Source organism: Drosophila pseudoobscura, chromosome 4 (assembly GCF_009870125.1).
Source record: "Drosophila pseudoobscura strain MV-25-SWS-2005 chromosome 4, UCI_Dpse_MV25, whole genome shotgun sequence".
Taxonomy (NCBI): Eukaryota; Metazoa; Arthropoda; class Insecta; order Diptera; family Drosophilidae; genus Drosophila; species Drosophila pseudoobscura.
Genome location: NC_046681.1, coordinates 17,825,968 through 17,847,153, shown reverse-complemented (window position 1 = coordinate 17,847,153; position 21,186 = coordinate 17,825,968). Strand labels below are relative to the sequence as shown.

The 21,186-nt window shown below is 36.9% G+C and overlaps 5 protein-coding genes and 1 long non-coding RNA gene across 8 annotated transcripts; 2 read left to right on the top strand and 4 right to left on the bottom strand.

Annotated features, from left to right (window-relative positions):
- Positions 1–450: 450 nt before the first annotated feature.
- On the bottom strand, positions 451–1,506 carry Ripalpha (RPA-interacting protein alpha). Its single transcript, XM_001356264.4, has 3 exons — positions 1,155–1,506; positions 1,029–1,094; positions 451–972 (listed from the first exon to the last, which is right to left on the bottom strand). Exons 1-3 carry the CDS (start codon positions 1,269–1,271, stop codon positions 568–570), a joined length of 588 nt encoding a protein of 195 aa, XP_001356300.2. The 5' UTR covers positions 1,272–1,506; the 3' UTR covers positions 451–567.
- A 63-nt stretch (positions 1,507–1,569) lies between these two features.
- On the top strand, positions 1,570–2,709 carry RpL7 (ribosomal protein L7). Its single transcript, XM_001356263.4, has 3 exons — positions 1,570–1,705; positions 1,786–2,084; positions 2,145–2,709. The coding sequence occupies exons 2-3, from the start codon at positions 1,786–1,788 to the stop codon at positions 2,602–2,604; spliced, it is 759 nt and encodes a 252-aa protein (XP_001356299.1). The 5' UTR covers positions 1,570–1,705; the 3' UTR covers positions 2,605–2,709.
- A 573-nt stretch (positions 2,710–3,282) lies between these two features.
- Positions 3,283–4,406, bottom strand: LOC6903280 (transcription factor MafB). Its single transcript, XM_002132474.3, has 3 exons — positions 4,240–4,406; positions 3,799–4,069; positions 3,283–3,658 (listed from the first exon to the last, which is right to left on the bottom strand). The coding sequence occupies exons 1-3, from the start codon at positions 4,254–4,256 to the stop codon at positions 3,512–3,514; spliced, it is 435 nt and encodes a 144-aa protein (XP_002132510.1). The 5' UTR covers positions 4,257–4,406; the 3' UTR covers positions 3,283–3,511.
- On the top strand, positions 4,387–6,086 carry LOC26532878 (uncharacterized). 3 transcript variants are annotated; one of them, XR_004469140.1, is made up of 6 exons: positions 4,387–4,473; positions 4,533–4,968; positions 5,063–5,141; positions 5,209–5,319; positions 5,372–5,709; positions 5,766–6,086. It is a non-coding gene; the product is annotated as an uncharacterized lncRNA (long non-coding RNA). The 3 variants fall into 3 exon arrangements; XR_004469142.1 differs by lacking the exon at positions 4,533–4,968 and having other exon boundaries at positions 4,416–4,473; XR_004469141.1 differs by lacking the exon at positions 4,387–4,473 and having other exon boundaries at positions 4,537–4,771.
- A 2,508-nt stretch (positions 6,087–8,594) lies between these two features.
- On the bottom strand, positions 8,595–13,446 carry l(2)41Ab (lethal (2) 41Ab). Its single transcript, XM_033379863.1, has 6 exons — positions 12,424–13,446; positions 12,225–12,367; positions 11,291–11,850; positions 11,086–11,230; positions 9,505–9,713; positions 8,595–9,442 (listed from the first exon to the last, which is right to left on the bottom strand). The coding sequence occupies exons 1-6, from the start codon at positions 13,236–13,238 to the stop codon at positions 8,639–8,641; spliced, it is 2,676 nt and encodes an 891-aa protein (XP_033235754.1). The 5' UTR covers positions 13,239–13,446; the 3' UTR covers positions 8,595–8,638.
- Positions 13,447–14,113: 667 nt separating this feature from the next.
- Positions 14,114–19,423, bottom strand: LOC117184006 (prolyl endopeptidase). The gene is made up of 9 exons (XM_033379864.1): positions 19,281–19,423; positions 18,541–19,163; positions 17,927–18,069; positions 17,320–17,479; positions 16,083–16,202; positions 15,942–16,022; positions 15,491–15,882; positions 15,162–15,434; positions 14,114–14,743 (listed from the first exon to the last, which is right to left on the bottom strand). The coding sequence occupies exons 1-9, from the start codon at positions 19,360–19,362 to the stop codon at positions 14,332–14,334; spliced, it is 2,286 nt and encodes a 761-aa protein (XP_033235755.1). The 5' UTR covers positions 19,363–19,423; the 3' UTR covers positions 14,114–14,331.
- Positions 19,424–21,186: the final 1,763 nt, after the last annotated feature.

The window sequence follows — 21,186 nt, the reverse complement described above, 5'->3', positions numbered from 1 at the left end:
AAAAATGTTTAAAGTAAACAAATTATTCCGCACTCGAAAATATGCACTGCAATTACTGCTATCGCAATATGTGTTATGCGAGTAGTTTACAAAATTAATTTCGTTTTAAGGGAGCGTTTTCGGTCTCTTTCCAATTACTTTTAAGTAATTTTTTTGTTTTAATATAAACAAAATAAGAGATAATTAGGTATGCACACGTTTTGCGAGAATAAGAGAATCGGACAACCGTCTACGGCGGAGCATGACAGCACACTAATCGTATGATCAGCCGCCGTAAAAGTAGCGAAGTAGAGACGATGCTGCACTGACGTGAGGGATCTTGCACGTGCGCACTGGAAAAAGCTTCTCCGATACTGAGATTCTGGAGCAATTTTTTGAGTCATAGGCCAAATGATCTATGATCAGTTCCAAAATACTTATCAATTGGACCAGAAACAAAAAGGGTAATGATTTTCCTATATGATCTCCTTAATCTATTTAAGTTGCTTGTTTTTATATGAATTAACATTAGTATTAAATATGTACGTTCTTGGGCGCAGACATCTGAAAAGTTAATCTTAATATATACTAAATGGAGGAGAAATAATCGCAACTTCCACACATATTATAAAGGCGACCGGTGGAAGGCTCTATAAAGAAACGCAGTGCCTGAGTACACTTAGTTTCATGTGATGCAATTTGCTGGTGTATTTTCTTCTCTAGTTGTTCCATGTTAGATGTATGCTCAAACTGAATTCCGCACTCACACCGGTAGACAGTTTCCTGACGTTGCAATGGTTTTATAAGGCAGACAGGGCACAGAACATTTTGCTGTATTGGTGCATCTGATTCCACGTACGTTTCCAAATTTTGTTCGCCCAACGCATACCATTCATTTACATCAGAAAGTAATTCGTCCAGAATGTTCTGTTCCAACTCCAAGTCTTTGTCAAACTCGCTTAGCTCCGTGCGAAGAAATTCTTTAAGTTCAGCCTGTGAAAAACCATGATTCAATATACATAGCTCTCGAGTCTTTGGCATTCACGTACCAATTGCACTGTGCGGTTGGCATCTGCTAATCTTGTGCGAGTCTCTATAATACGTTTGCGGTACTTCTGCAAGGAGAGAATACTGTAAATGTGCATGTTGCAAAGCTGAAAAGGGTTATACATTACCTCGCGCAACATATCACGCAGTTTTGGCATGCCCGTACGGTGTCTTTTGGCCACATCCTGAGCATGTCGCTTTTGTTCTACTGGGGTACGGTAAACGGGACTTTGTGGAGAACTCATTACAGTCGAATTGCAAATAAAGGCAGAGTTAATTTGCTGGGTTACACGAATAGTACGCTATGTTCGCAAGTATGTCGTGGTTCTTTATGTGTTAGGTGTCCCGCACGTGTTGTAAACGAAATATAAAACCAGAACCGAACAAAGTTAATGCAAGCAAGCAAATCAAACAAAATACAAAAAAATTCGCGCAATCCTATTTTTTCTACGTTTCTAGAGAAGGTAATTCTGTAAAAAGAGTTCGTTTATCGATGTTTTCTAGTGTGGCCGTATGACTGATATTTCACGTCCATGCAACTCTACATTAGCGAATCATTTTACAGCACTGCAAGGCAGAGTTGCTTTGATCGAAATTTGACGTTTGGAGCATGGCGTAGTACATGCTTCCGCTCTTTCTTTCCCTTTCTTTTACCAACGTGTGCAGTGTCAAGTAAGAGGTTAGTAATATTTTCTGTGAAATATACATAATATTTGAAAGAGACTGTGTTTAAATGCAATTATTTTGTGTCATTAACAGATGCCTGCTACGGTCGTCAAGAAACCTGCAGCAAAGAAGCTGCCGGCTGTGCCGGAATCAAAGCTGAAATTCAGCAAGAAACAAATCAGCAAACGTGCCGCTGAGTCAAAGCGTCGTCTCAAGCGCGCCGCTGTGATTGCGCTGCGCAAGAAGGAAAATCTGGTCCGTGCCGAAAAGTACCAGAATGAGTACATCAAATCTGACCAGCGTGAGATTAAGCTGCGTCGCCTGGCCAAGAAGCGCAACCAGTTTTATGTGCCCGCAGAGGCCAAGCTGGCATTTGTCGTGCGTATCCGTGGGTATGTAATGTTTTGCTTATTATTCTACTGTTTATTTAATAACCTTTAATTATCTTTCAGTATCAACAAGGTTGCCCCCAAGGTTCGCAAAGTTTTGCAGCTGTTCCGATTGCGCCAAATCAACAATGGTGTCTTCATCAAGTTGAACAAGGCTACCATCAACATGCTGCGTATTGCCGAGCCCTACATCACCTGGGGCTACCCCAACCTGAAGTCGGTGCGCGAGCTTATTTACAAGCGCGGCTATGTCAAGCACAGCCGTCAGCGTGTCCCCATCACTGACAACTTTGTGATTGAGCGCAAACTGCGCCAGGCTCACAATATTCAGTGCGTCGAGGATTTGGTCCATGAGATTTTCACCGTTGGACCCAATTTCAAGTACGCCTCCAACTTCCTGTGGCCGTTTAAGCTAAACACCCCCACCGGTGGATGGCGCAAGAAGGCCAATCACTACGTTAACGGAGGTGATTTCGGCAACCGTGAAGACCACATCAACCGACTGTTGCGCAAAATGGTCTAAGCTTCAGTTTAAACAACAAAAGCTTGGAGTAGAACGGGCATGTAAACAGTGAACGAAAAATAAAACATAATTTTATAAATTACAAAATGCCCTTCAATACAAAAAGCAGTGTTCGCTTCGTTTTCATTTGTTACTTTAATGTTAAAAAAGGAAACTCAAATTTAAGGATGCTTTCAATTGGCAGAAAAAATTACAGTGTTTTAGTTGCCCACAAAAAGGTATGCCAAATTGGAAAATGGAAAGACTGTTCATCGGAATCCACGCAGTGTCAGCACCAATCAAGCAGCACCCGCACCAGGTAAATATATATATGACTAATGGTGTGTGCCTGCCACCTACAAAAACAACAGATCCCCAAACAAACAAAAAAAAACAGCCAGGACCACACTATTATCACAAGCACCACCACAACAAAACAGCTGCCACAGTGCCTCCACAACTCCGCCTCCTGCAAATTCTCCACACCCTAGTGGCTCCCATTGTACTGTTTCAATTATTGATAAACAATTTTACTTTTACCTGCGATGAGATTAAGCGAGCGGCCGCCTATTCAATAACATACAACACGATTATTTTCCTAGCAATTAACTGTTTATTACTGTTGTTTTTGACAACTGAAAAGCGCGCACAACGCACAACACTTACATAAATGCAGATAGCATGCTACATGTAGGGCGATCTTTATACCAATTATAGTTTTATTCAATACATAATTTGCCTTTCAGCTGGCAGTGTTTTTAATCAATCTGTATACACACAAATGGTCCAAAGCAGGTTTTAAACAATGTGGTAGATTTGAATTTCAATAACATGGGAAGAAGTAAAAAAACGGAATAGGCACACAGGTTTTAATTTCTTTTATTACTACCATGTAACACAAGCCACCGTCCTTTTTTCGATTCTCGGTCTACTGATGTCCGCTGGCATTTGTCGTCGTCACGTGTATATTCTGGACCAGACGCTGTCCCCAATACTCCTCCAAATTAAATGGCTTGAAATTTTTTAATTGATTATCAGATTCGTTGCGGTAAACAGGTGTGCCCTGCTCATAGACCTGTCGAAAGAATTAGAAGAAATGTTTGCAAAGCAAGATGAGCAACCGAATTTATTAAAAGTAGCTCCGGCGGGCAGAAGCTTTAATCCATTGTCAAAATTTAGTATTCCATATAATCTTCTGCTTTGATTTACGCTTACCTTGTTCCAAGCCTCCCTTATGTACCGAATCAATTCGTCATGCTGGGAAATGGGCACATTTTGTGATGGCGGTACCGCCGCTGCATATATTGCATTACTGTTGTGTGCCCCCGTACTCATGCCCACGGATGGAGAGTTGTTAATGCTATGATTGGAATATTGTGTTGCATTTGTTGATCCTGCTGTCGATGATGTGGAATTTGCATTGTTGTTGTGGTGATGGTGATAATTGTTGTGCCCACTGCCTTGGCGGCGTATATATGGGTAGCGTCTGTGAAAGAAAACAGTAAAAAAAACATACATACATACAAATGTATATACCTATGTGGCTATGTATGTAAACAGTTTTTGCCGTCAAACACACACGTCAAAATTTCCCCGTTTATCACAATAGCACACTTAGTTTTGCATCACGCAGTTATTCGTTCCATTTAACTTTACCCATTATTACGTTCCATTTTGTGGGATCTTTCTTTCAATTAGTCTCCGTCAAATATTCTTGTTTATTTGCGAAAACGTATTTATATGAATTTTTCAATGCTTTGTGATTTAGATTATTTCAATGTTTACATTTGCTCATTTGCTACTTGGAAACTACACATTTTCTACACAATGGGAGGAAAAAGAGGGTATGGACAACGGGCAAAACGGCCAGGAAAATGCAACGCATGAAAGGTAAAAACACCCCTTTTTCATAATATACCTTGGTACAAATAGGCGATTTTGTCTTCAAGGCATATTGTTGGTCAAAACACGGCGAGGTGAGGTTCGTGCTACCCTTGCAATTTGCCTGGGCTGCTTTTGCAGTTGTGCATACCTTTATTTATATCCCATTCAAAATGAAGACTCATTTTTTCGTTGCAATTTGGGCGAAATGTACCATTTCATTTTCAAAATATACCGTGAATATACTGACGAAGAGCCGAATTTCGCCCACTTACACCCCCTTTTTCTAAACAGGACAGCAAGAAGGGTGCACATCCATACTATCCCTAATTTTTACGTAAAAAAGACCAAGATCACTTAAACTGCCTTAAAATTCTTTAAGATTCATCGTTTTCGTAGAGTGTAGTTTAATCTATTAATTTGTAATCTAATCGTTCTGTTATTATGTTATTCCTCACTTTTTATATACTAAGGACCATAGGGGATAGAATCTTCCATACTCAGGTTTTTTAATTTTTGATCTCGCAAATCGTACTTCCGTGCATCACTTATTTTACTTTTTCCATTAACTTTCAAACAATACGTCTTTGGAGCGCAGCTCTACCGATTATGGCGAACTGCTTTCTTCGAATAGGTTATTGGCTCTCTTCGAATCGGTAGTGGCTCTCTATTTTCGGGTACGTTGTGAAACATACATTCCATACACATTTACATTCCATTCATACTAACGTTTCTTTATTTTAGACAATCAAATAAAAAAGGTATTTTTTAAATTTGCTGGATCCGGCATCTACGATCGCTTGCATCGCGCCAGCAGCTGGGACCAAGAGGGTCCTGACATAGCGACCGCGCCAGGTATTATTATTATTTATACATTTACAGTATTTAAGTCTTTCCTTAATTTTAGTAGGTCCCCCTCCGATGGCTAGGAATACTTCTTGGGTGCTCGCGAACAACGTTATGCCCACCATCTTTACCAGGGGCTTCAACCCTCTAGCCATCCGGTTCTTATGAGCGAGAGTGACCAACTGATATCGCGAAGACCCCGCTGAACTGTGACCGCGCCCCTGCTCCTGGACTGTGACAGCCATGATGCCGCTGAGTCGACAATCTGGCGTCCCGTCCGATGCAGCAGGGACCAGTGATGGACGGCGGAATTGTTGGTTCACGTCCACGGGAAATAATATCGGCAACTGCCCATACATACGCCACCGTATCAAACACTGGGCTTCAGCTTCGAAAAGCGTAAGTGACTCAATACTTAATTGTGGATATATTTTAAAATATAATTTCCTTCACAGAGGACTGACCTACGCTTTGCTCCAAATCGTGTCGTATCCGAGTTCTCCCCGCTAGACGGAGTCCTATCAAAGTATGCCAGCCGGACAGAATCGTATCCCAGAAAAAGCCAACGTCATCCTTCGACCTGGCCATCGACAACAACGATTTTGACTATGGCAACCAAGACAGGGGCAACGCAGGCTACTAGACTCTAGATAGGTATCATTGTTGTTAGGTTTAAGGATATACGCGTCTATATATTTAGTTACTAGATATTATTTCCACTTGCTGATTTATTTCTACTAAGCTAAGTTATATTGAATAAAACGATTGAAAAATTATCCTCGCTGTATCCTGTATGGGGGAAAATATCCCGAATAAGAAAAGGCGTGGCACGCCCATAACGGTTCACAAATAGGGGAGAACACTAATTATTTTTTAATGGGGAAAATGTCCTTGATCCTTGATAAGGACTCCTTTAAATCAGGGACATTTTTCCGAACACAGAAAGCCGTCGCACGCCCAAATCGGCCCACAAACAACGGAGAAAACAAAACGGGCTTATAGCTGGCTTTAAAAATGTAGTTCAAGAAATCGCATATAGGGGCGCCACCGTACAAAAGAAAAAACTCGCGTGAAATGACCAAAATCTGGATGGGATACCAGGCGAACAGAAATCAGCAGCAAGCAACTGTAGCAATTGCAAAAAAATGGTGCATACTTTTGGGGGACCAAAATTTTTTTTAAAAAAATTCAGTTACCTTCTGCTGATTTCTGTTGGCCTGGTGTCCCATCCAGTTTTTGCCCATTTTTGCTTTGTTTTCTCCGTTATTTGTGGGCCGATTTGGGCGTGCGACGGCTTCCTGTGCTCGGAAAAATGATTTTATGAAGTCCTTTTCAAGGACCAAGGATATCAAGGATAAATAATACTCATTTTCTCCGCTATTTATGGGCCGATCTGGGCGTGCGACGGCTTCCTGTGCTCGGAAAAATGTCCCTGATTTTATGAAGTCCTTTTCAAGGACCAAGGATCAGACATATATATCTTGTTTGCTCCCTTATTTGTGAACCGATCGGGACGGGCGACGGCTTCCAGTGTTCGGAATAAAATCCCTGATCTGATGGAGTCCTTATCTAGGATAAAGGATCAAGGGTATTTTCAACAGACATATATATCTAGTTTAATCCGTTATTTGAGGCCCTATAGGGACGTGCGACGGCTTCCTGAGTTCGGAAAATTGTCCCTGATTTTATGAAGTCCTCTTCAAGGACAAAGGATATGAAGGATAAAAAATATTAATTTTCTCCACTTTTTATGGGCCGATCTGGGCGTGCGACGGCGTCCTGTGTTCGGAAAAATGTCCCGGATCTGATGGAGTCCTTATCAAGGACCAAGGGTCAAGGATATTTTCTCCAGATATATAAATCTTGTTTTCCCTCTTGTTTGTGGCCCGATTGGGGCGTACCATGTCCTCCAGTGATCAGACAAATTTCCGTGATCCTTCGGTAAGGACTCAAACCACCCCAACAATACATATTTAGTTTTAACGTGCGATTTAGGCGTGCGATGGCTTCCTGTGATGGAACAAATGTCCCTGATTTAAAGGAGTATTTATCAAGGATCAAGGACATTTTCCCCAGTCCAAAATATTTAGTTTCTCCGCTATTTGTTTGTAATCGGCATAGTTTCACCGGTGCAGGATACAGCAATGATGATATTTTGATTTATTTATCATAACTTAGCTCAGTACAAATAAATAAGCAAGTGGAAAACATTTGTATCCATCTAAATATATAGATGCGTATGTATATCCTTAAACCTGAAAACAACGATGTCTATCTAGAGTCTAGTAGATTACGTAGCCCTTGCCTTGGATGAAGGATGACGTTGGCTTTTTCGGATACGACTCGATTTGGGGCAAAGTGTAGGGTAAATCAGTCCTCTGTGAAGGAAGTTTTAAATTTTAAAATATATCCACAATTAAGTATTGAGTCACTTACGCTTTTCGAAGCTGAAGCCCAGTGTTTGATACGGTGGCGTATGTATGGGCGGTTGCCGATATTATTTCCCGTGGTCGTGAACCAACAATTCCGCCGTCCATCACTGGTCCCTGCTGCCTCGGACGGGACGCCAGATTGTCGACTCAGCGGCATCATGGCTGTCACAGTCCAGGAGCTGGTGCGTGGTCACAGTTCAGCGGGGACTTCGCGATATCAGTTGGTCACTCTCGCTCATTAGAACCGGAAGACTAGAAGGATGAAGCCCCTGGTAAACGATGGTAGGTATAACGGTGTCCGCGAACACCTAAGAAGTATTCCTGGCCATCGGAGGGGCGACCTACTAAAATTCAAGAAAGACTTAAATAATGTAAACTAATAAATAATAACTTTAACTGGCGGGGTAAGGTCGATATGGCTAAAGAGTGTCTCGGCCAATAGAGCTGTAGGCAATAAAAAATTGTTTACGTATGCACTTAGTCCAACACTTCTCAAAGTTTGTAACACCTTCAATAAAATGGGACTTGTCCAGGTCCTTAAAATAGGAGTTTTTTCATAAGTTATATATGAACCAGCTAAGTCCGCTGTTAGTTAAAAAAAACTTGGTAAATGTTCTATGCCTATGATCAAAAAATCGCGATCTGTCTAGAGTCAAGTCTAGTACCCGGACCAACAAACAAACCAATTTTTGTTTGTCACAATTTAGATTTACTCTTGAACATATATCAATAATTAATACAAATAAATATTATCAACGAAGATTATCAAACAAAATTTTAATTTATTTATTATTTTGTGATTTTAATAACATAACCTAACTTCGGTACCTGATTATATTATTTTAAATAATGTTGGTGTTAAAAATCGATTTTTATTAGATAACCTTGCATGATATTTATTCCTTCAGGATATGAATAATTTTTGTGAAGAATATTTTTTTTTCGGGGTATTCTATTATCAAGTTTTGAATTATTTCCATAAGCTTGCTGTTCATATCGGACTGTTTTTGGGAAAGCTGATCAATAGTCATCTCCGAACGAACGATTCTTTGGTGTGACTTCATCAGTTTAAGCCTTCGATAAGCCTTAGCACGAGTCTGTTTCCGAATAATTTGCTCTAAATTGGCATGCTTTGACAAATGAGCATTCTCTATTTGAGTTCTGACCTTGATATCATCTTCATTAATGTTATTCAGGTCTGATTGTATTCTTCTTAACATGAAAATCATGCGCTCAATCTTATTGACATCTTCTATTAAACGAGTTTCTGTTAGAAATTCTATTTCATTATGTATTAGAACTGCTCTATTGTTAACCTCATCAAGTCGTACTTGAGTTTGAGAGGCGGTTTGAAGTTTTAATATTTTTTCCCTTACATGTTCCTTAATAGTTGCATTAACAAAAATTTGTTCACGGTGCATAACACAATGTTCTAAGTCTTGAACCAGTCTTTCCTGTGCCCGCTTCAGTTGGCTATATCTTATATTCATACGATGAATTTCAGTTTTCATGGAGCCTATTTCACTATTTAATGAGCGCTCTGTCTTTGACCATTGAATTGTTTCTTCAAGTAATTTATATTTTGACTCCCAAGATAATGCCTCTCTATGTTTCTCTATCACTAAGTCTTTGTGAAGTTCAATTTCGTTTCGTAGTTCCGATATCAGCCCCTCCAACTTTAATATTCCAAGCTCGGCCTCCTGATGAGAAGTAAACGATAAATTTGTTGAAAATACTAGTAAATTTGGGAGCATAGGCATACCTTTAGTTTTTGGCTGAGCTCAGTCTGCTCGTGTTCAAACTCAGTCTCCTCCATATCATGGTGTATTCTCTTCTTGTACATTTTTTCGTTAAGCAATTCTAATTTCGATGTATATTTATGTATATACATACACAAGTCTTTAGTCTTATTTTCAGAAATTTCCAGCTCCTGATCAATTTTAAGAGACTTCTGTTTTATAATAGATAATTCTGCAAAATACAAATATTATTGCTATTAAATAAATAGTTCAGAAGAGCCAACTTCGGTGCGCCGAAGTTTTGTTGGGCAACTAATAAATGTGTAAACGATTATATCTTCTTTAAATTAACATTATTCACATTGAAAAACATTGGGGAAAACGACCGAACCCCTTAAGAAACTATTCAAACAGAGAAAGCTCGATGCCAATCACCGTGGTGAATGATAAATAAATATCAATTTCGAAAAGTCTTTCTATGCCACTCTCGACTTGTTATTGTAACGTTTTCGCTTTGCATAATTCAGTATAGAGAAATGAAGCAAATGTCTCAATTTGACTGTTCCCAGTCAATACATGACAACCCAATTTTTGGCATTCGACCCATTCGTGTAGTAATGTTTTACATTCCAATATAATATTTTATATTAATTTTAATTGAGAGATGGCTTTCAGATTGGCGCATACAAGTAAAGAACAAAATGAAAGCATGTTACTTTCACCCTCAACAAAAACGCTGTCCTTTTTTGGTACGGAACCATATACGCATCCCGCCAGCTTACGAAAGCTCACAGAAACAGAGTTTGTTGAGAACGGCCATAATGACAATCCGTCCTGGGTCATATATAAAAAAGGCCGTGATCGCTTTTAGAAAAATAAATATAAAAAACTTTAGCCGATACATATGTATTACCCGATACCCAACATTTCCATGATTTCGTCGATCTTAGGAAAGGCCTAGCATTGTACGAACCTAGATATAAAGTCAGAACGATATAGTGAAAACACAGAAGCTTCAAGACGCTACACGCAATCTTAACGTACAAATCGATCGCAAAAATAAAAAAAGGACCCCAAACGGGGTCTCATTGACCATTGACGGACCAAAAAGCGTACTTAAGCTTTTCTTTCAAAGTTTTCCTACTGCTCATCAGTCCATATATCTCAACTAGCAACAATCACAGCAATTCCGCTTCCGAGATAAGCACGGACGATTAAGCACGTAGCCCGAATCATGTCAAAGATACGTACTGCATTTGAGCAACGGGACCATTGTTCGGCACTATTCCAAGACGACGCACAAGCATTCGACCGTGACTGGACTGACCTATGTATGCACAAAATAACAAAGCTGTCGCAACAACACACACATAACATGCTCTAGTCGTATCTCGTGTGACAATGTGAGCTTTTTCTATTATATCCCTACAAAATAACACCGCGATTCTCAATCGCTCTGGAGCGATGCCCAGTAAAAAACACTGCCCTTCCACAAAATGTACCAAATTTGATCTCAATCGGTGGAGAAGTTTTCGAGGATTTACGAACCAATATAACATTTTTTTATTTTATAGTATACGGGTATAAGTACCATTTTGACTTACGTTTGCGGGTGACTTGAATTTCATTAAGCTGGTCATTTCTTTTTTGCGACAAATTAACAAAATGATTCTGCAGCATTATCCAAAATTGTTGGTGCTCACGGATTTGCAGTTCACCAGCGTGAATTGATTTTTCAATTTGTTTTATCTGGAGTTGGTAAAGTTTGTTTAAAGAAAGAAAGTTTTTAGCATTTAAATACTATATTACCTTTAGTTCAGTAGGGCTACCAGAGGCTTCACCAAATAACTTTTGCATGTTTTCTATTTTGTTGCTGAGTCTTTCAAATAATTTCATTTTAACTTCAATTTTAGAGTGCATTTTTTTTAGCTCTGTCTCAAGAGTGCTGGATTTAAACTCAGATTGGTTTAGACTTTGTGTAATTAGATCATTTTGGGTTTTAGTTTTTAAAACTGAACTTCTTAGTTTTTCCACGTCGAGCATAGAGGACGCCAATTGACTCTGTACCTTTGAAAATGATAAATCAATATTTCGACGACGTTCTTGAGACTTATTTAATAATTTCAATCTATAAGCAGTAGCCTTATCCGCTACAAGTTGGTCTTGCGCCAACTTTAATATTGCTTCCTCAGTTCGAAATTTTTTTTGGTGGTACTTCTCCAAGGAATAGTCAAGTTTCCGAATTTCCGAGAATAATCTGTTGCCATCACGAATTGCTTCTTGTAGATCGGCTTCAGTACTTCCTAAGAAGTCTGGTAGCTCATCCAGCTTAGCTTGTAACCGAAAAAGCGTTTCGTTTTCTTGTTGACCTGAAATAATTTGTTGTTAGATATGAAAATATTTTCATTTAATTTAAATTCGAATTTAAAACTCCGAACAAAACTAGATTGTTGCCCATTTTTAGCTCGTGCTGGTTTTGTACACCGGCACCGACGGACAATTCTACTAGAGGTCTCGTAAAAGGATAATAAAGGGATTAACACTAATAAAATCTTAAATTATGGTTATACAGATCTGAAATTCAAAGACCTTTTCAACGGTAGCACTTTCTATGAGTAAAAGTGTATTAGCAGTGCATTAAACCAAATATCTAGTCTTAGTAGTAAAGCAATCCGTCAGTTTGAATTAATATCAGACAATTAAAAAACATTACATATTAAAGCGGAAATTAAAATGAACTTACAGTCACGTTGCAAAGAGCTCATATCATCGGCTAACCTTTGCTTAAATGATTCAAGCTTTCTATTTAGATCCATTTCCTTTCCAATTTGTTTCTTAATTGCTTCAATGCCGGCCAGATTTAGCTTTATTGACTCTTTGTGTTTTCTAGTGTTAAATTTTAAATTAAGCTTTTGTAATTAAATTAGTTATTTTATCCTTACCTCATATTGTCCTGAACTTGAAATAATATTTTATCTCGAAGTTGTATAGCTATAATAACTTCGCTCCAAGCTTGAGAAAGGCGCTTATGCTCATTTTGTAATACCTCTAGATCAGTATTGGCATCAGCTATACTCATATTTAAAATGCTTACTATATCCTTCATTGCTGTTTCCTCTTCACAAATGGACTGTAGCTCACTTTCTCTTTTTTTAACTTCCATATCTAACCGATAAAATAGAATGTCGGATTTGCGTTTCTCCTGAGATAGCTGTCTTTGTAGTTGAGCATCTCTACTAACAATACGTTTTGCATTTTTCACTTCATCTTCTACATCAAAGGCCCATTTTTTAATATTACTACCCAAACATTGCAGATCTTCCAGTTCCACCATCCGTTCATGATATAGTGCTTTTTGAGATCTGGTTAGTTTTTCTTTTTCTTCGTAATTTTTCTTAGCTGTGTTCACTCCAAGTTCTGCCACTTGACGGCTCTGTACGTGTCTATCGATTTCAGCAGATATTTCTTGAATCTGTTCTTCTTGGAAACCCATTTTTTGCTGCATATCATATAATGTAAGGCCCTGCTCTTCCCGTCGTTTCTCCTTTGCCTTAACTTGGTACTTAATTTCGGCAATTTCATTTTCTAACTTTTGCTTAGTACGTAACAGGTGATCTTTTAACGATCGCTGAAACTTGTACAGAAGCGGATGATTCGGAGGAAGTATAGCCAATTGTTCCGGTTCAGGAGCCCGATGAGGTTCCATTTCCGAAACATTGGCAAAGTCGCACGAATCCAAGTCATCAGTGTCCGACATTTTTTTGCAATTGTTATGTTATTTTGAGAAAAATATATTCGTATGTAAAATATTTGAAATGATATTTTGTCACTCACAAAATGTTTGGCAAATATAACAAAAAATATATCGAGCCTACGTTGCTAAGGTTTTTAGGACTGTGGGGTTGGTTTGTAATCGTCGGAGCAATCGATAAAACAATTGTATTTCTAATTTTCCAGCGGCGAATCGGTATAATTGTATTAATATATATAAAATTATATTATATATACTCGTACATAAGTATCAGATAATATACATCTATCACTTTTTTATTTGAGATAAATAATTTTGCTACAGTACATATATAATATTATATTATATATGCATATCCATATACTGAGTTGGTATAAGACAATTTTTTCTTTAGAAATAATACCAGAATTTTTTAATTGTATCAGTTTTTAACGGTAAAATGACATTTGGGAAGTAACGGAATTTTACGGTAAATGCGGCATTATAAGATTTGGTCAAAGATTTGGCTACACACCCTAGCCGTTTATCCATAGATTTTTACAAACGATACCTAAAAAGACGCCTAATTAATGTATCTATCTAATTTAAAAAAGTAAGCCCAAGATATATTTAAAAAAATATATCGCAGACGGCAATTGGTGTGGGTCCGATTTATAGCTGAATTTATCAGGATTTTCCGAATTGCAAAGTTCAATACAACCAGATAGATACTTAAGTTATTTGAAACGAAGAAGCACAACTCTGAAAAAAACATTAAAAATACCTAACAAATTTTGTAATATAAAACAACATCAAAAGTTGTAAAACCCCAAATCTAACAGAAAAGGTCGCTTTGGGTCAAAACGTAAATATGGTGTTCAAATAGACAAAACTTATTCTTGAAACATTCAAATATTTATTAAAAGGCTTTTTCGGAACTGAATACAGTTCAAACGTTTGTATACGCATACGCATACACATAGCACAAGATAGTGGATAATCAACATTATATATAAAATTCCAATAAATGTATTACTACAAACAACCTTTCGTTGCTTTGGGTGCTGCCTTTCATAAACATTTCTATTACATATAGTTAATATTTGAAAATGCATTTTTCTTATTGTTCACTATTTAAATTGATTTTATCAACGTTAAGACTCTTAGACATAAACGTTAGAATGTCCGTTGCCTCCTCAATTTTTTTGGACGTTGGTTTGCCGGCACCGTGGCCGGCTTTTGTATAAACCCGCAATAATAGAGGATTATTTTGAAATTTGGAATTGCGTACAGCTTCTTGCAATGCGGCAGTAAATTTGAATGAATGCAAGGGACTGACACGATCATCGTGGTCGGCCGTCAAAATCAAAGTTGACGGATACTCCTTTTCGTTACTACCGGGTGTGTGTACATTATGTAGTGGAGAAAACTTGTAAAGATTTTCGAAGTGATCCTTTTCAGATGGATTTCCATAATCTGAGCACCATGCATGTCCAATGGTGAATTTATGAAACCGTAACATATCCATTACTCTGTTGAAGAGTTAAGAGTGTGTAAGTATAATTATTATAAACAAACAACGTATCTATATACGTCTTCGACGCTTAAAGTATATGATATTATATTATGTTCTTGTCCATCCAAGCGGATATAACCATGTATGTACATAAATACATTTGCCCAACTTAATTAACAGAATCCAGAACAATTAATGAATCCTATTCAGTTGAGCGGCACTGTATTTACATGTTATACAGTCCCACTTCTATACTGCCTGCAGCAGTACAAAATGGTATATGAACAAATTCTGAGTAGTAACCGTTTTGCATAGAAAGCCCAAGCGGATAGACGTACATGGTGATATCGACTTGCTTTCGAATAATTTATATATATGCATTCAATAAATGCAAAAGCAAATAATTTGTATTGCACGTAAAACTATATACGAACCCAACTTGCGCTACAGCAGCTCCGAACAAATCAGGACGTTGATTAATACAAGTTCCAACAAGGAGACCTCCGTTCGAACCACCTTGAATAACTAAACGGTCTTTCGACGTGTAATTATTATCAATTAAATACTCAGCTGATGCTTGGAAGTCGTCGAACACATTTTGCTTATTAAACAAACGACCATCATTATGCCATTTTTCGCCGTATTCTCCACCGCCACGTAAGTTTGGATAAGCCAACACGCCATCAAAGGTATCTATAAACATAAGTCTGCACGATTGGTTAGATATAATCTCAATAATGCATCAGCTTTTTAATATACATACCCAGTGAGCCCAAAACATGGAAGCATACTAATATTAAAGCCTCCATAACCGTAGAGAAGGCAAGGTCGGGGCTCAATAGTATCTCGTTTCATACGAATTATAAACATTGGTATCTTAGTACCGTCTTTACTTTTATAAAATATCTGTTCGACAATGTAGTTTTCTCGACAGAAACCTTCCAAGTTGAGTTTGATTTCCCGAAACACTTTTGGCATGATCTCTGGGGTCTTAAAATCATATTGATAAATACATCCAGGACTCAAAAAGGAAGAAAAGTTATAAAAAATCTCTGAATACTTCTTCTCGCCTGAAGTTCCTACAATGGTACCGATATCTAAGTCGAATACACGCAATAGTTTTCCAGTTCGAAGACAATTGGCTTGCAAAACGGTCTAAAACAAAAATGAATCGATTATTTCTAATATTAATTTTTTGGGCATAGTTCGTTTACTTTTACGTCTCTTATATAGCATACTAGAAGCTTGTCTTCGTCCACGCACCTAACCCAGTCTAACACATCAGTCTTGTGCTCCTAAAATATCAATTTTTGTAAGTTAAATGTTGTTTTAGCCTAAGCTAATTAAGTACTTACTGCTATTAGAGTTTTCCAATTGCTTTCCTCTGGTTTCTCGAAGTCAATAATTATAACTTGATAATTGGGTGCCAATTTATTTGTACGAAAATATACCTTTGACCCTTCGTTGGTAACATACTAAAAAGCAGATATAAGTAAAAAAACATGAAACAAAATACATAAGCGTGTTTTACATATGTATGTACATAGGTAATAATATATATAATATAATTAAATAAATATTTGTGTTTTTTCTCTATAAGATTCTGTCAAATTTCAAACCCATAGTTTTCTTTTGACAGCTGATTTTTGTTGAACTATTTATCGTATCGTATGGAAAAAAACGATTTTCGTTCTCTCATACAGCATTATTTTTTAAAGGCATCCTAACCCTCGGACATTTATCTATTCCCAAACGTCAAGAGATGGCTCATTAATAAACAATTGAGCTCGCGCAAGGAGATAATCGATGCCGCGAAGGAGCATATAACAAAAAATTGGAAAATCACTGGAATAAGTGTGCTCCCTAAAAGTGTGTTCCATTAACAAAAAAAAAAGACAAAACCATATTTTTCATACCTAAGTTGTCTGAAACTTTTTGTTTGTAGTTTCTTTTGTCATATGGGTCATTCATAAAAAACATAACTCATTTGCCCTCGGGTCGTCTTAGTGTTGTGTTGCCTTTCAAATCTGTTCAGGAATGTCATACTTTAAAGCACTTCATAGTACTTGAAGCACTCTCTCATTTTCTAGGTCAAGACCTACAATAAATCCCGAGTGAGCCGCATTATTTCACACATACCTACATACCACATACCTACAAATACATACATAACACATACCCTTTTGCTTAAAAATCATTAGCTAAGGATATTTACGTGGACGACTGAGCTGGAGAAGACTCACTAGAAGATCTGTAGGTGTTAATTAGTTAGTTTCTTTGGATTCACATTGATCAAATAATCATCGAACTGTAAACAATGTACTGGCGAAACCAAAATAGAATGTGTTCAAATATTCCATGGATGATTTATGACTGGATAGTGTTATCATATGTCTTACGAAAAAATTAAACCCTTTTTACATCCATACCGAAAAGGAAAGCCTGTTTTGTGATTGCTAAAGATCCCTTTTCCACATAATGCTAAGTTGCTCCATTGCTCATGCCAAGCAGCAACCTCTGTGATAAGTGATTGGGATGTATAGACGTAATCTAGTAACTTAATATGCTTAAGAATAACAAAATTTCACTTACATCATAGTCTGCTTCAAATTTTTCCACAATTTTTTTAATATTCAGTTTTGAATTAATTTCTTTACCAGGTTCAAGGTCTGCGTAGTACACAATGTTGTCTCGACAATCCTTAACGATAGCCAGTATTAAATATAGTCCACAATCAGATACTACAGATTGACTAAAACAAAAGAAAATTGCAGGGTTAATTATCTGCATACTTATGTATAAATATAAGAATTGATTGCAAAACTTGCAGATAGCTAGTTAAAAGCAAAAAAAAACCCTATCATCAGACCCACTTTTTCCGATATCATACTTTTACAAGTGTATTGTAAAACTTCGCACCTCCTCCTTCCGCCCACACAAAGGACGGACATCTGTGGCATTCGTAATTTTGATGATACGAGAAAACAAAATACTACTCAAGCTTTTTCCATGGTGCTGTAAGCCCCCGAACCAAAAAAACCTTTTGTGTGTGTCATGCAACAGCTGTGTAATTTTATAGTACTATAGTATAGTAATTTTCTGGTTGTTTTGATCAAAATTACTTTTAGTGCCAATATAAAAATGTAGTAAAACAAATTACCATATGAAAGAATAAGAATATGAAAGAAATTATGCTTACATGCGCCATGAAGGTTCATCTGGAAATTCGACAACAAGAGTATCTTTATCCTGACTTTCTCCCAGTCGATGATAGTACAGTTTTTGATTTTCATTTTGTTTTGTCTCAGAGCCATCAGTTTTTCCATCTTGCTCAGAATATCTCTATAATAAAATTATTTGTTTATTAATAACACAATAAAAATCACAAATTATTTTAAATGAGTTGTTTTTAAAGCAAACAAGTGTTTTCAGAAATACAATTATTTTAGAAAGCGAATGATTAAAACCTACGGAAGGTTGTTCAAACCTGCTGACCCCTGACCCCACTCAAAACGGAATCCAAAAAACACTTCTACTTCTACCACACTTAATGCGCTCTTTGCTCAACCAATGAGATTATGGTCTCGGTCTCTTTATGCATTCGTTCACGTGAGACACGTCGTTGATCAAAGTTGGCAGAAAGTTGCTTTTGCAAATGTATGTGTGTGGGTCTCGTAGAATTTAATTAAGCTTAACGACAAAGAGTGTGGAAATTTTTCGGGCCTTAAAACGGGAACCTTCCCTTAATGTTTCTTGCAATGTAAATTCCATATACCACGTAACAATGTAAAGCACGTAAAGACTATTACTTACACAATAAAAAAATCCCTTATTATCTTTGGTCCATGATATTTCGGAAAACTTAACCTTGTTAAGTATTTCATTCAGGTCTTTACCAGTCTCGGTATTTCGTATAAGAATCTTAATCCAATCGGACCCACTTTCACTTAATCCATATGCCATATAGCTGCCGTCATCTGAAAATGACTTTTGAGCCAAGGCAATTGTACCATCATCAGATAATTTGTTAGGATCGAGGAATTCTTTGCTATCTCCGTTCAAAGATGTTTGTTGATACATAACGCTCTGATTTTGCAGACCGGTGTTCATAAAATAATAATAATAACTTCCATATCGCATGGGGCAGCCATATTTGGCATAGTTCCATAGTTTAGTGAGTTTTGAGTTAATTTTTTTCCACTCGTTGCAATTTTCGAGGAACGGCCGACTTATATCATTTTGAGACTTGACAAACTGTTGCGTTTCTGTTGAATCCGGATCCTCAAGCCATCGGTATACATCTTTTATCTTACTGCCATGGAAGTTATCTTCAACAGTTTCATCCCTCCGAGCAGTTGGATATAGATTAGGATCTATTCCCTTTTTTGATACAGCCGAAGCCTTCAGGTCAGTAGTTTTGGACATGTCTCGTAATCCTTTGTTATATATGTTCATATAAAAGTAAAAGAAAATTAATTACTCATTCCTTACAATACATACATATATACACGTTATGTCAATCATGTGCATTAAATATCAAACGAACTACTTACGAAAAAACCGGGGGTGTGAAGTTCGAGGCAAGAAATCAAGTACAAAACGCAATGACAATGCAACCTGAATATTTTTATGCATTTGCAGCTCTATTTATTTTTACTCAGTTCGATAATTAATACCGGTATTCTTTTAAGTGTTTCTTTGATTATTTGATATATTGGGTATTCCTGTAGGTGATTTTAATTAAAATTTTGTGGATCATTTAGTGCATATGTATTTCTACTTTTAATTTTATTTCATACATGCCTATTCTCAAACTATTTAGAATAAAACAAGCACATGGTTGCGATTTACAAATTTATCAACAGCGTTTCGGTCAAGCCGTTAAACTAAAAAAGAGTCAAATCTGATTAGATGGATAATGCTAAATAATTCTAAATCGCTTTCAGGGGATTGTTCGTAAGGTTTTTACGTTCCGCAAATTTCTTAGTTATTCGCATGTTTCTTCTTCTTGATATTTAGCAGTAGTTTACACATACAACCCTAAAAAACAATCAATATCAAAAAAAAATTTTACGCGCCTAGACATATTCAAATCGTTGAAGACAAAAATAAGACGATTAAAAACCAACATACACAATACAAGAAGGAGATACCAAAAATTGGAAGGTTCCGAAATAATTCCGTTAATGTCCTCCAGGACAGATACCGCTGCATCTCTAGTATTCTTTCTGCAAACATGGCGCCGCACCAAATGGGATTAAACTGACAAATCTTTTGGAGATTGTATGGAAAGTCCAAAAGGAGCAGCAGACATTACAGAATGAGCACCAGTAAACAACGTGAGAGATAACTCAGCAAATTGCCAATATACTTATTTTAAATTGTGGAAATTTACCAATTCAGACCATAACATTGTTATTTTTCGTCAGCTGCTTTTTGACGGATGATAGATGGTAAATGGTGGCAATGTGTTTCACACCTGTCAAAAAATCCCACCGATCCCCCGGGACATGCTGAAAGTGCAGAGCCTATAAACCAAAATTCCCGCGTTCTCATTAATGTAGTTGTTTCCACACAATGTATTGCAATGGCAATATCGAGAACATTTACTTAAAGCAAGTTTGTACATACGTACTCAGTAAATATATACATATGTAAATTTATGATTTAAGATTTAACTTATACAATATATCTAAGGTAAATGTTCGATCTACAGGACTATGCTTCTAAAATTGAAAAAAAAAAACAAAAACATAAAAACACTCGATGGACCGCGATTGCTCATGGTTCGCTTTCAATCACAGAGGATTTTAAATAAAATGTCAGAGTTAACAAAAATTTTTGTACATGAGTATCGACATGTTATGTAAAATGTGTTCACGCAACAGGCAGCGCTTCAAAATAAGATTTTCGGTTTTGCCTCTTATATTTCATTTAATATGTTTTCAGATCGACCAACCAACCTTCACTCTATGGGGAAAATCACTATGATTAAATAACTTAATAATATTACATATATATACTTGATTATTATTAATATCTACATCGCATGCATCTTCATAGTCAGAAGCATTATCTAGAAACGCATAGACTACACATGAATGGGTCTGTAAAGGGTGTCAGTTATACTGTTATGATTGCCATAGTATATAACGATTATTTATCTATATATAGTGCAGCAGTCTTATCACAAAAATGTTGAAATTTCGCAATTCAAATGATGGGAAAACTTTAAACAACTTTAGGCAGTAAAAAATTTACGAAAAATTTTTGCCATCTGAAACGGCACTGTTAAGTGTTGTTTTAAGTGAGTTAGAGTAGACTGGATAAATTATTAAAAAGCATGTATACAAAAATTTAGTTTTAATTGCACCATTCTCTAGTTTCTTAAATCAGAAAAACGAATTGTTATATTTATATATAACAGCTGTCATATCAGGTGTATTATATCATACAAAT

Bases quoted from the DNA above. Each gene is read 5' to 3' on its own strand.
- Ripalpha (XM_001356264.4), bottom strand. From the start codon at position 1,271: ATGAGTTCTCCACAAAGTCCCGTTTACCGTACCCCAGTAGAACAAAAG. The intron at 1,095-1,154 runs GTAATGTATAAC...CTCTCCTTGCAG, and splicing joins TGCGTGATATGTTGCGCGAG to AAGTACCGCAAACGTATTAT. The intron at 973-1,028 runs GTACGTGAATGC...GGTTTTTCACAG, and splicing joins CCAACCGCACAGTGCAATTG to GCTGAACTTAAAGAATTTCT.
- RpL7 (XM_001356263.4), top strand. From the start codon at position 1,786: ATGCCTGCTACGGTCGTCAAGAAACCTGCAGCAAAGAAGCTGCCGGCT. The intron at 2,085-2,144 runs GTATGTAATGTT...ATTATCTTTCAG, and splicing joins TTTGTCGTGCGTATCCGTGG to TATCAACAAGGTTGCCCCCA.
- LOC6903280 (XM_002132474.3), bottom strand. The intron at 3,659-3,798 runs GTAAGCGTAAAT...TTCTTTCGACAG, and splicing joins TAAGGGAGGCTTGGAACAAG to GTCTATGAGCAGGGCACACC.
- LOC117184006 (XM_033379864.1), bottom strand. From the start codon at position 19,362: ATGCATAAAAATATTCAGGTTGCATTGTCATTGCGTTTTGTACTTGAT. The intron at 19,164-19,280 runs GTAAGTAGTTCG...TATATAACAAAG, and splicing joins TTCACACCCCCGGTTTTTTC to GATTACGAGACATGTCCAAA. The intron at 16,023-16,082 runs GTAAGTACTTAA...TTGATATTTTAG, and splicing joins ATTGGAAAACTCTAATAGCA to GAGCACAAGACTGATGTGTT.